Source organism: Hemitrygon akajei, chromosome 2 (genome assembly GCF_048418815.1).
Source record: "Hemitrygon akajei chromosome 2, sHemAka1.3, whole genome shotgun sequence".
Taxonomy (NCBI): Eukaryota; Metazoa; Chordata; class Chondrichthyes; order Myliobatiformes; family Dasyatidae; genus Hemitrygon; species Hemitrygon akajei.
Genome location: NC_133125.1, coordinates 153,638,943 through 153,652,619, shown reverse-complemented (window position 1 = coordinate 153,652,619; position 13,677 = coordinate 153,638,943). Strand labels below are relative to the sequence as shown.

At 40.4% G+C, this 13,677-nt stretch overlaps 1 protein-coding gene across 2 annotated transcripts in view; it reads right to left on the bottom strand.

The window, feature by feature from the left end:
* The window catches only part of LOC140717072 (HEPACAM family member 2-like), a 115,346-nt gene that overhangs the window by 59,682 nt on the left and 41,987 nt on the right, over positions 1 to 13,677 (bottom strand). The window contains exons 9-10 of one of the 2 annotated variants that reach the window (XM_073030260.1): positions 11,554 to 11,591; positions 4,924 to 5,957 (exon numbers count right to left, since the gene is read on the bottom strand). The exons of the other annotated variant lie outside the window; for it this stretch is intronic. Of the exons in view, the coding sequence (XP_072886361.1) occupies positions 5,940 to 5,957; positions 11,554 to 11,591 (56 nt within the window). The 3' untranslated portion in view covers positions 4,924 to 5,939. Of the gene's footprint in view, positions 1 to 4,923; positions 5,958 to 11,553; positions 11,592 to 13,677 lie in introns of those variants that run through there. 2 annotated transcript variants of the gene reach the window in all.

Below are 13,677 nucleotides of genomic sequence, written 5' to 3'. Positions count from 1 at the left end.
AATCTTCCTAATTCTGAAGATGCATTGCAATAGATTGGAATAATCATGCTATCTATTAACAACCAAAGAAGAACAACCACCACTATCAACATAAACTGAGACTTCTTTCAGGACGACACGCTAAGCACACAATGAACGTTGTCCAATGAAAATTGCAGAGGTATTATTACATTTAGATTAGCGATACTGATTTATACCCTAGAGGTTATCTTCAGAAGTCATGCTAAAGGCAGATTTTACAGTGAACAACTGAAGGGAATTAACCTTATCACAGATCTCAAGTTTGAATTTACGCATACACCAAATGAATGCATAAATAGGACAAGTCAATAGATGAGGCAACACACACAAAATGCTGGTGGAACACAGCAGGCCAGACAGCATCTATAAGGAGAAGCACTGTCGACGTTTCGGGCCGAGACCCTTTGTCAGGATGACAAATAGATGAGGCAATTAGTTTTGGCACAAATGATCTAGATTAAGATGGTATGTGACCCACTTGGTCACTGTGTTTCCATAATATCCCTGAGAAGAATTAAAGAAGGACACAAAGTTGTTAGATCACAATGATGGACAAGGAAAAGATCATGTGATTGCTAAGTACCTGTAGACAGGCTGTGAAGGCGGATGAAGGCTGCAACAAATCTATCAGCTCTAATCGTTGTGGTTTCCATACCATTGGAATCAGTTGGTTGATTTGTGAAGTAACGTGTGCTTCATGGAGTGCAATATCAAGCACATGTTAAACAAATACACGCACAGGCCTCTTCACTCTGTGGGTTCAACAGAACGAAGACCATCATTCTCGAACTCGAAGGATAGCCATGACGACGACGACAATAAGACCTAACATTGGCGAGTCTTGTAATGGTTCTTCTCTGAGGATTGTCACTTTGTCGTGGTGGAGAGGTTTGGGAGCTCCTGAAATCCCAAGAGCAATGCCATGTGGAGGTTAACCATCTGGCTCTTAACCCCTGGTAGTGCCACCCAAGCCAGACAGGTCAAGGGGGATGTTCCAAACATCGATCAAACCATGACCTAAATTGTGCAGCTGGCAGATGATGATGCATCACAATGGCAGTGATGTGGAGGAAGGCTGTAGTGGTGAAGCATCCCGTCATCTTCCGTTCCCAGTTACTGAACACTGACCCTGATCTGCCAAGGACTATGTGATGGCTGCCCATGCATCAGCCTCCCTACATTAAGCAAGCTCACGCACAGGTGTTCTCAATTAAGGGAATCCCCCTTAACATCCTGGATTAAGTCTTGTGGTGTGGTGATAAGCAAGTAGCGATGGGGACAGGATTGTGAGATCAGAATACTGGATGTGGATCTTGGATTGGCCTCTACCACCCCATGAAGATCCTCCAGGAGAACACTTTTTAGGGGAAGATCATACTCGACTCAAGTGATTGCACTGCTACTTTTGTATTGCATCTGGTATGTATTGGGATATCCAACATCCAGAGGAATTAACTGCATCTGAAAGTTGATTTGATGCCTGTACACGTTATGAGTCATTTCATCCTGTATGTCCTGAGTGGATAAGATTAGTAGCAAAGCAAAAATAACAATCGTCATCAAACTGAGCTTTGTCATCTTCAGGAATGTGTTCAACATCTTCTGGCTGGTTAGTGATTTAAACCAATTCGGAAGGCATAGGATGTATTCATTCCAAAGAGGAAGAAGCATTCTATAAGCAAGATAACACAACCGTGGCTAACAAGAGAAATAAAAGCCAAAATGAGGGTATATAATACAGCAAAAGTTAGTCGAAAGTTAGAGGATTGGGAATCTTTCAAATACCAAGAGAAGACAACTAAAGTAGTCATCAAGGTAAAGATGCAATACAAAAGTAAGATGGCCAATAATATTAAAAAGGACTATCAAAAGTTTCTACAAATACGTAAAGTATAAAGGGAGGTGAGAGTGAATATTATACCATTGGAAAACAATGCTGGAGTGGTAGTGATGGGGAACAAGGAAATGGTAGATGAAAAAGTATTTTGCATCAGTCTTCACTGTGGAAGACGATAGCAGTATGGTGGAAGTTCCAGGTGTCAGGGGTCACGAGTTGTGAGAAATTACCATTACTAGGGATCAGGTTCTTTGGAAAGCCTTGAGAAGGTCTGGAGGGACACCAGGGTTCTGAAAGAGGTGGCTGAAAAGATTGTGCAGCATTAGTAGTGATCTTTCAAGAATCACTAGATTCTGGAATGATTCTGGAAGACTGGAAACCTGTAAATGTCTTTCCACTCAAGAGGGAGAGAGGCTAAAAGAAAAGAAAGTATAGGCCAGTTACTCTGACCTCAGTGGTTGAGAAGATGTTGGAGTCAATTATTAATGATGTGGTTTCAGGGAACTTGGAGGCACATGATAAAATAGGCTGTAGTCAGTAGGTGAAAAATCTGTTCGAATCCTTTGAAGAAATAACAAGCAGGAAAGACAAAGGAGAATCAATGAATGTTTTGTACTTGGATTTTCAGAAAGCATACGACAAGGTGCCACACATGAGGCTGCTGAACAAGCTATGAGTCCATTGTATTACAGGAAAGATTCTAGTATGGATAGAGCAGTGGCCAACTGGTAGGAGGCAGAGTGGGAAAACAGGGAGCTTCTTGTGGGTTGGCTGCCAGTGACTAGTGGTGTTCAACAGGGCTCTGTGTTGGGTCCAATTATTTTACATAATGTGGAATTGATGGCTTTGTTGCAAATTTTGCAGACTCTACAAAGAAATGTGGAGGGGCAGGTAGAATTGAGGAAGTAGAGAGGCTAAAGGAGGACTCAGACCAATTAGTAGAACGGGCAAAGAAGTGGCAGATGGAATACAGTGTCAGGAAGTGTATGGTCATGCACTTTGGTCGAAGGGATGAAAGTTGACCATTTTCTAAATAGAAGAGAACTAAAATAAAACTGAGATGCAAAAGGACTTTTAGTGCTTCTGCAGGATTTCCTGAAGGTTAATTTGCAAATTGATTCTGTGGTGATGAAGGCAAATGTGATGTTAGCATTCATTTCAAGACGAATAGAATATAAAAGCAGGGATGTAGTGTTGCGACTTTATAATGCACTGTTGAAGACTCACTTGGATTATTGTAAGCAGTTTGAGGCCCTTTATTAGAAAGGATGTGTTGAAACTGGAGAGGGTTCAAAGGAGGTTCATGAAAATGATTCCTATGCCCAGCTGTTCAATTTCCCACCATTTAGGACAACTTTGCTCTGTTAGAACACTGAGCTTGCATTTCTCAAATATGCTTTATGTTTGTATGTGCTAGAGGGTTCAAGTTTGTTCTTACCATGTTAGTTGATAGATTCACTTCATTTATATTTTTTACACCTTTCCATACGGTCCTTTTTTGCTGCATTGTCCACTGATCCATTTCTACAGCTTTCAACTTTGTCCATTTTACAGCGGCTTATACATTTCAATACAGTCATTTCTGATGCCAATTGCAAGATCTGCATTAATTCTTGTACCAGCTGGCCATTTTTGATGAGGGTTCCAAGACCTGTAAGAAATCCACATTGCCCCATAGATTTCCAAAATTGTGAACTCCAAAAGCATATCAGAAGTCTCTGTAGATGTTAATGTTTTTTTTTCCATCTTAAAGACCTCAATCAGGGCTTTTAATACTATTTGTTGCAGAGGTATATCAGGAGCCATACTTCCTGATACGTGCACTTCATTTTCAGAGATAACTCATCCAGACATTTAACATCTTTAACCATCGAGCTATCTTGCAATTTCTCACAGTCCTTTTTCTTGTCTCATTTGTTTAATTAATGCAGATCGACTCTATAGAAGTTTTACTGACTGTAATTTGTCACAGTTCTCCTTTTCCTTTCTCATAGTTCAGTTAACACACACTGTGAGTTAGACCTCAGTCTTTCTCATGATGACACTTGTACTAACACATTCTCGCGTAGTTGTGATAAGACTACGAATGTCTATTTCATTTTCTTCTTTCCCTCATGCATTCTCTGGATCTTGCCCAATGCTCTTGTAATATCATCCACCTGACATATTACATTCGAGTGTCCTGGTGAATATTACATTAGAGTCAGGATTGGCAGTATATTTTGTTCTGATTTCTTCAGCAGTCTTATCCAACTGGATCATCAGAGTGTGTGTGGTCAGAAAGTGTCATTAAATGACAGCAAGTAAAATCAGGAAGATTCAAAAGATTCAAAAAAATTCAAAGTATTCAAAATATACATAATTGTTATCAAATTATGTATGCATCCTTCCCAAAGAAAGCCAAAAAACAAAGAAACACTATGGATCCCATTCAAAGAAAACATTAAAAAACCAAGCACACCATTATAAAAAAGAACAAATCACACAAAGGGAACCAAAAAACTGAGCAAACTAACACACAGAATGTTCAACATCAAACCACAGAGTGCTTGAAACAGTTTAGTTCAGTTCAATTTAGCACTATCTCATTCACTGACTGCAGCTGCAGAGCCAGTCTGTGACAAAGAGCTCCAATCAAAATTGGGCTAAAGAGCAATAAAAAGAGAAACACGTGTAACATCAACCACAGACCCTGTTCAAAAAAAAGAGCAATCCACAAACTGCACCAATCAAGCCGTGCCCAAGCCCCAAGACTCCTGCGGCAATGTCTGAGAGGGAGAGGGAGACTGGTCGATGCAGGCAGACTGCACTTAACACCTGCTTGCCTTCTGCTTTCATCCTTGTCGATTTCAATTTTACCTGATGCATAAACTGGTGAGATTGTTGAGTAATGCAGCCAATCTTGGGTTCACATTCCACCATTTTGCCGCACACTCCATTCTCAAACAAACCAAATTCCCTTGGAGACAGCAAGGGCACCAGATCACTCAATTGTCCCAAAAACAAATTGTCAAAATGTAAGTTACAGGCACACAGTTTAGTATTAGAAACAAATTCAAAAGACGGAGAAGTAGTAGTAATTTAATGAAATGTATGCAGGACATCCCTGGTGGTCTCATTGGTCACTGGTGCCATCTTGAAAATTCATGTAACCAGCAAGTAAAAGCAAAACATTAAGAACTTAAACTCATGCTCTTCCTTTATGCTGCAACACAATCTGAAATATTACAAGTGGTCATACAAACAAATAAGTAATGAAAACTAAAACTATACTGTACACAAAAAAAACAAAGAGACTCAAGAAAACACCAATCAGTACTGTAATCCAATAAAAACATTTCCTACTCCCCTTGGGTAATTTATTTGGTATAAGTATGGAATTTTCTAATTTCAGGTCATTTACACCCCACTAATACATCTGTTTTCTCCCCCTTCCCTTGTTACCTTTTCCATCCATTATTTGTTATCAACTATCATGCACAAGCCTTCTGAAACAGCAACTATTTCTCAGTCAACACTCTCAGCCCTGATGCAGGATCTTAATCTGAAATTTCGGCTGCCGCATTGCCTCCACAGATTCTGCTTGTTGCTCTGAGTTTGTCAAACAGTTTACTTCTTTTGCTCCAGATTCTGGCATCTATAGACTCTGTATTGCCTTCAGTCCTCAGGTCCACCAAATGGCAGTAGTCAAGTGCAAGTCCTACAATTACTGCTCCATTGATGTTCTGTTCACATCAAACTCTAACACAATGTGAAAAAACCACCACACCATTTCAAGGTTGATTCTCTGGTTAGAAACTCTTAGTTTGGTGAGGGTGCTTCTTATATCAGACACCAAGTAATGTATCCTAACAGTGCTTTGAAAGTAAAAAAAATTACTGAAATCATACAAAGGGCTGTAACAATATGTTTCAAATAACAATGCCATTCCATAGGAATGAAGACATGTATTTGCCCTATTGATGGACAAAGTTTTTCCACTGGTACTCAGTTCCAAAATTGATACCCGGTATATCCATTTTAAAGAGCCTGAAGCGAATCGGCTGTTAACACCCAGATCCATGTCAATAATACTGAAATCTTACAAGTTTTCATTATCCTAAAAAGAACAAAGCATATTGGTTATATGCAGGAATCAAACATTTTCTCCAATTGCCAGCAGTAGAAAACAGTACTGAACAGAGAAATGGGCAAAATAGACAGTGGAAGTTTACAACGATCCTTATACCAGATGCATTGTGGGGAATATTCTAATAAAGAAGGGAAAACATATATCATCTACATGCATTTCACAAATAATGCATTAGTTAGCAAAATTCTGGCACGTGAAATTAAAGGTTCATGATTGGCTGGGTTAGAAATAGACTTAAGGGCAGGAAACATGAGCAGGGGTTGATGTGGGTGCAGACATTCCCAGCCCAGAGACACTAGGCCAGGTAATTTGATTACAAACAATTGGTTTATTGAGCATTACAGAATGGCTCTTGGTGCTTCCCACTTCTTCCTCTCTCAGTTCCCCTTTTCCCAACTATGACTCCGCTCTCTTTGACCCCTTCCCACTTTCAGCCTGCAATAGAGACCCATATCAGAATCGGGTTTATCATCACTCACACAAATCATGATTTTTTTTTTTGCTGCAGCAGGAATACAGTGCACCACATAAAATTCCTGCAGTGCTGTCTAAAGGTCTTCAGCACACTAGCTATACAGTATTTTGTACAGTACTGTATGTGAAAATGTCAGAGCATGCTTTGGTAGCAATTCACAATGGGTATGAAATCCAAGTTTCATAACTAATAGCATTAGCTGCAAAGGCAGAGATATTATATTGATTTTGGCTATTTGGTGGACTATGACTTCAGGTACTTCAAAACCACATCTTTAACAGTGGACTTCAACAGCTCTGCCTGCCTCCCTCCCCTCTTAAAGAATGGAGTGACATTTGCAATTTTCTATCCCTCAGAAACTATTCCAGAATCTTGAAAGATCATTAGTAATACCACCACAATCTCTTCAGCTACCTCCTTCAAAACCCCAGGTGTAGTCCATCTGGTCCAGAAACTTATCAACCTTCAAGATCATTCATCTTCCCACGCACTTCCATAATAGCAATGACACTCATGTCTTCCTCATGAATTTCTGGCATACTGCTAGTGTCTTCCACAGTGAAGATTGATGCAAAATACTTATTAAGTTTATCTGCCATTTCTTTGTCCCCCATCACTAACTCTCTAGCATCATTTTCCAGCAGTCCAACGTCCACTCTCGCATCTCTTTTACTCTTTATATATCTGATCTTTTGATATCCTCTTTTATATAATTGTCTACCTTACCTTCTTATTTCATCTGTTCTCTAAGTAAACAAGCCAGAAACCCAAGAAATTCTACAGATGATGGATATACAGAGCAATGCACACAAAATGCTAAATGAACTCAGCAAGTCAGACACCATCCATAGAAATGAATACTCTGCCGACGTTTTGGTCTTTTTGTAAGGCATTTTAATTGCCTTCTGTTGAGTTTTTAAAACATCCCAAACTTCTTACTTCATACTAATTTTTGCTATCCTATATGCCTAGTTTTGCTTTTACGCTGTCTTTGACTTCCCTGTCAGCCACAATTGCCTCACCTTCCCTTTAGAATACCTCTTCATCTTGGGGATGTATCTATCCTGCACGTTCCAATAAGTACTCAGAAACTCAGGCGATTGCTCTTCTGCCATAATCCCTGCTAGTGTCTGATTCCAATCAATTTTGGCTAGTTCTTCTATCATTCCTTTTAATTCCGTTTCCTCCACTGTAATGTTGTTACATAGAACCATAGAACACTACAGCACAGAAAACAGGTCATTTGGCCCTCCTAGTTTCTGCTGAAAATTTATTGCACTAGACCCATTGACCTTCACCCAGTCCATAACCCTCCAGACCTCCATGTATCTATCCAAATTATTCTTAAAACTTGAGTGAGTCCACATTTACCACATCAGATGGCAGCTTGTTCCACACTCCTACCACTCTCTATGTGAAGAAGTTCCCCCTAATGTTCCCCCTGAACCTTTTCCCTTTCACCCCAAAGCAATGTACTCTCGTATTTATCTCTCCTAATCTAAGTGGAAAGAGCCTATTCGCATGTACTCTGTCTATACCCCTCATAATTTTGTAAACCTCTATCAAATCCCCCTCATTCTTTTATGCTCCAAGGAATAAAGTCCTAATCTGTTCAATCTTTCCCTGTAACTCAACTCCTCAAGACCCGGCAACATCCTAGTAAATCTTCTCTGCACTCTTTCAATCTTACTGATATCCTTCCTATAGTTAGGTGACCAGAACTGCACACAATACTCCAAATTTGGCCTCACCAATGTCTTACACAACCTCACCATAACATCCCAACTCCTATACTCAATACTTTGATTTATGAATGCCAGGCTGCCAAAAGCCTTCTTTACAACCCTGTCTACCTGTGACGCCACTTTCAGGGAATTATGTATCTGAACTCCCAGATCCCTTTGTTCCTCTGCACCCCTCAGTGTCCTACCATTTATTGTGTATGTCCTACCTTGATTTGTCCTTCCAAAATGCAACACCTCACACTTCTCTGCATTAAATTCCATCTGCCATTTTCTGGCGCATTTTTCCAGTTGGTCCAGATCCCTCTGCAAGCTCTGGAAGCCTTCCTTGCTATCCACAATGCCTCCAATCTCAGTGTCATCAGCAAACTTGCTCATCCATTTTACCAGATTATCATCTAGATTATTGATACAACAATGGTCCCAGCACAATCCCTGAGGCACACCACTAGTCAAGGCCTCCAGTCTGAGAAACAATCATCCACTATCACCCTGTCTTCTCCCACATAGCCAATTTCAAATCCAGTTTACAACATCTCCACGGATACCTAGTGTCTGAACTTTCTGAACTAATCTCCCATGTGGGACCTTGTCAAAGGCCTTACTAAAGTCCGTGTAGACAACTGACTTTAGCTTCTCCCTCTCTAACTGCAAGATGAATTCTAACATATTAAGATCACTGACTCCCAAGGGCTTCTTTACATTAAGCTCCCTAATGAAATGTGGTTCATTACACAACATCCAATATACAACAATATTCCCCCAGTGGGTTTAATCACAAGCTGCTCTAAAAAGCCATCTCATAGGCATTCCACAAATTCTCCCTCTTGGGATCCAGCATCAACCTCATTCTCCCAATCTATCCGCACATTAGAATTCCCATGACTATTGTAATATTGCTCTTTTGACATGTACTTACCGTCTTCCATTGTAATTTCTCTCCTACCTCCTGGCTACTGTTCAGAGGTCTGTATCTGACTTTCATCAGTTTCTTTTTACCCTTGCAATTTCTTAACTTCACCCACAAGGATTCTACATCTTCCAGTTTTGTGTCACCACTTTGTCAGGATTTGATTTCATCTTTTTTAACCAACAGAGCCACCCTCTGCCTACCTGCCTCTTCTTTCAACACAATAGGGATGTTAGGCTTGCAACTATGATGTTCTTTCAGCCACGTCCTACAATGTCTACAAAGTATCTACAATGTCATGCCTGCCAGTCTCTAACTGCATTACAAAATTATCTACCTTATTCTGTATATGGCATGTATTCAAATATAACCCCTTCAGTCCTGCATTCATCACAATTTTGCCACCACATTGCATTTCATCTCATCCAATTGATTGCAATTTTGCCCTATTATCTGCCTGCTCTGCCTCACAGACTCACTACAGAATGTTTCGACTGCCCGTCCTCAGCCCAATCACTTCAGTTCCCACCCGCTGCCAAATTAGTTTAAACACTCACTAGCAGCCTTATCAAACCTCCCCAAACGATTTTGGTCCCGCTTGAGTTCATGTGTAACCTGCCTCTTTCGTACAGGTCCTACCTTCCCCAGAAAAGATCCTAATGATCCAGAAGTCTGAAATCCTGCCCCATGCACCACGTCCTCAGCTTCTCATTCATCAGCACAATCATCCTATTACTGCCCTAACAAGCACATGCCAGAAGTACTCCAGATATTACGATCTTGGAGGTCCTGATCTTCAGCTTCTTCCCCAACTCCCTACACTCACTGCACAGGACCTCTTTCCCCTTTCTACCCATGTCATTGGTGCCATTTATACACCACAATGTCTGGCTGCTCACTCTCTCTCTTGAAAACCCTCTGCAGCTGCTTTCAAACATCCTGCACTCTAGCACCAGGGAGGCAACACACCATTCTGGTGTGCCTTTCGTGGCCACAGAATCTCCTGGCCATCCCTGTAACTCTTGAGTCTCTGATGACATGACTGCATCCTTCCTGGCAGAGCATCAGAGCCGGACACACTGCCACAGGCCTGGCTGCTGCTGCAGCACCCTGATAGGTCATCCACCCTCCACTCGCCAGTATCCAAAGGGGCATACTTGTTGCTGAGGGGAACGGCCACAGGGAGTGGAAACCAATCCTCATAGGGGGGATCAGAAATGGAGAGAGTGAGCAGTTTCAAGTTCCTAGGTGTTAAGATCTCTGAGGATCAAACCTGGTCCTAACATATTGATACAGTTATAAAGAAGGAAAGAAAGCAACTATACTTCATTTGGAGGTCGAAGAGAATTGGTATGTCAACAAATATACTCAAAAATTTCTATAGATGTACCGTGGAGAGCTTTCTGACAGGCTGCATCACTGTCTGGTATTGAGGGGCTACTGCACAGGACCGAAAGAAGCTGCAGAGGGCTGTAAATTTAGTCGGCTCCGTCTTGGGTACTAGCCTACAAATTACCCAGGACATCTTCAAGGAGTGGTGTCTAAGAAAGGCGGTGCCTATTATTAAAGACCTCCAGCACCCAGGGCGTGCCCTTTTCTGACTGTTATCATCAGGTAGGAGGTACAGAAGCCTGAAGGCACACACTCAGTGATTCAGGAACAGCTTCTTTCCCTCTGCCATCTGATTCCTAAATGGATATTGTACCTGTGAACATTACCTCACTTCATTAATATACATGTTATTTCTTTTTTTCACTATTTTTAATCAATTCTCTCTCTCTCTCTATATATATATATATATATATACACACACACACACACACACACACACTGTAATTGATTTATTTATTATTATATTTTTTCTTCTATATTAAGTATTGCATTGAACTGCTGTTGCTAAGTTAACAGATTTCACAACACATGCCGGTGGATAATAAACCTGATTCGGCTTCTGAACCCTGCTCTAAGTGATTACTCCCCTTACCTCTCCCGATGGTCATGATGATAATCTAGAACTCACTGTGGTTAAAACTATATCAATCAAAGCTTTCAGAAGTGAATTACTCAGACAAATGAGAAAAATATTATTTGCAAGTCATTGGGGGGGGGGGGGGGAGGGTTAGGCCACAGAAAGCAGTGGAATGAAACTGATGGGATTTCTGTAATAAATCTTCCATAACTCTAATGGACCAAATTGCCTCCTTCTGCATTGTAACAATTCTATGGAAAAACAGATTTTAGAAATTACTTTAAATCATGAAAAATTTGGTACATGCTCAATGATATTAAACCCTCAAACCCACTCTCTGGCTGAAACCAGATTTGCCACATTAAACTAGCCCAAAGCAAGTATTACATCACATTTTAGTAAACACATGTTAAACTTGCCTTATAACACAGTCATAGACAATTAAAGACATTTAGATGATAACATACCTGCTGTCTTACTTCAATGCTTGCATTTTCATTTCTGTCTATAACAAATGAAATAAATCTTTATAAATTCCAGATAATTAACAAAGAATCTTACTCCTCATCACCATTTTTCTGTGGAAAAGTCAGATTTGACTCGATTGCTCATATTTGGTCTGGTAAATGTGGTTTCCCTTTAGCTGTAATTGAACATACCACAGGGATCTCAGGAACAATAGACACTAGAAGAGGTCTAGATCATCAACGTAAAATCATTTTACTCATTTTGTGGAGCTGATTTCATTGGGTGTACCGTGAAATTATATTCAAGTGGTCTGTGACTTCAAGACTGTAAGAACACAAGGAGCAGAATTAGGCCATTCAGCCCATCAAGTCTACTCTGCCATTCCATCATGGTAGATCCCAGATCCCACTCAACCAAATACACCTGACTTTTCACCATATCCTTTGATACCCTGGCCAATAAGGAAACTATCAACTTCTGCTTTAAATATAGCCACAGACTTGGCCTCCACTGTGCTCTTGGCAGAGCATTCTGCAGACTGTCTACTCTCTGGCTAAAATAAATTTGCTTCTTCTCTCTGTTCTAAAAGGTCACCCCTCAATTTTGAGGCTATGCCTTCTAGTTCTGGATAACCCCACCACAAGAAACATCCTCTCCACATCCAACTTATCTAGTCCTTTCAACATTCAGTAGGTTTCAGTGAGATCCCCCTGCATTTTTTTCTGAATTCCAGTGAGCCACTTTTTTGCTGATTCTTCCAATTTGTCTAGGTCCTGCTGCAATCACATTGCTTCCACAGCACTACCTACCCCTCCACCTATTATTGTATCATTTGCAAGCTTTGCCACAAAGCATCAATTACATTATCTAAATCATTGACAATGTTGAAAAAATTTAAGTCCCAGGACTGACGCCTGAGAAACGCCACTGGTCACTGACAGCTGACCAGAAAATGCCCCCTTTATTCCCACTCACTGCCTCCTGCCTGTCAGCCATTCCTTATTCATATCAGTACCTTTCCTGTAACACTGCAAGATTTAATCTTGTTAAATAAATAATTTTATTTGGATATAAACTCCTGGACTCAACAGATATACAGTGGTGCTAGAAAGTTTGTGAACCCTGTAGAAATTTCTCAATTTCTGCATAAATACGACCTAAATGTGATCAGATCTTCACTAAAACTAGACAAAGAGAACCTAATTAAATAAATAACACAAAAAACATCATATTTGTTTGCTTATTTATTGAGAAAAAATATCCAATATTACATGTATTATGAACCTCTGGGATAATGCTTTCTACAAAAGCTATTTGGAGTCCAGAGTTTCAATCAATGAGATGAGATTGGAGGAGTGGGTTGCACAGATGCCATGCCCTATAGAACAGACATACAAGGTCAGGTTACTGAAAAAGCCTGATCTTCTCAAGAAATATCTGTTTTGTGTGCACCATGCCTTGATCAAAACAACTTTCAGAGGACCTTATCAGTAGAATTGTACAGATGTATCAAGCTAGAAAAGGATACAAAAGCATTTCTAAAGACCTGAGTGTTCTTCAGTCCACCCTAAGAGAAACTGTCTACAAATGGAGGAAATTCCATACTGTTGCTACTCTCCCTAGGAGTGGGAATCCAGCAAAGATCACACCAAGAGCATAATGTGCAATTCTGAAGGAGGTGAAAAAGAACCCAAGGGTAACAGCAAAAGACCTGCAGAAAATCCTATAACTTACTAAAGTCTCTGTCCATGTGTCCAGTACAAGAAAAACACTGAACAAGAATGGAGGAATGACACCATGGAGGAAACCACTGTTCTCCAAAAACTAAACATTTCTGCATTTCTAAAGTTTACAAAAGACCACCTGGATGTTCTACAATGCTTCTGGGACAATGTTGTGAGCACAGATGAGACAGAAGTTGAACTTCTTTGGCAGGAATGCACATTGCTATGTTTGAAGGAAAAGGGCACTGCAAACCAACACCAAAACCTCAACCTCATCCCAACTGTGAAGCATGGTGGAAGGAGCATCATGGATTGGGGCTACCTCAGTGCCTGGACATCTTGCAAGCATTGAAGGAACAATGAATTCAAAACTGTATCAACACATTTTACAGGAGAATG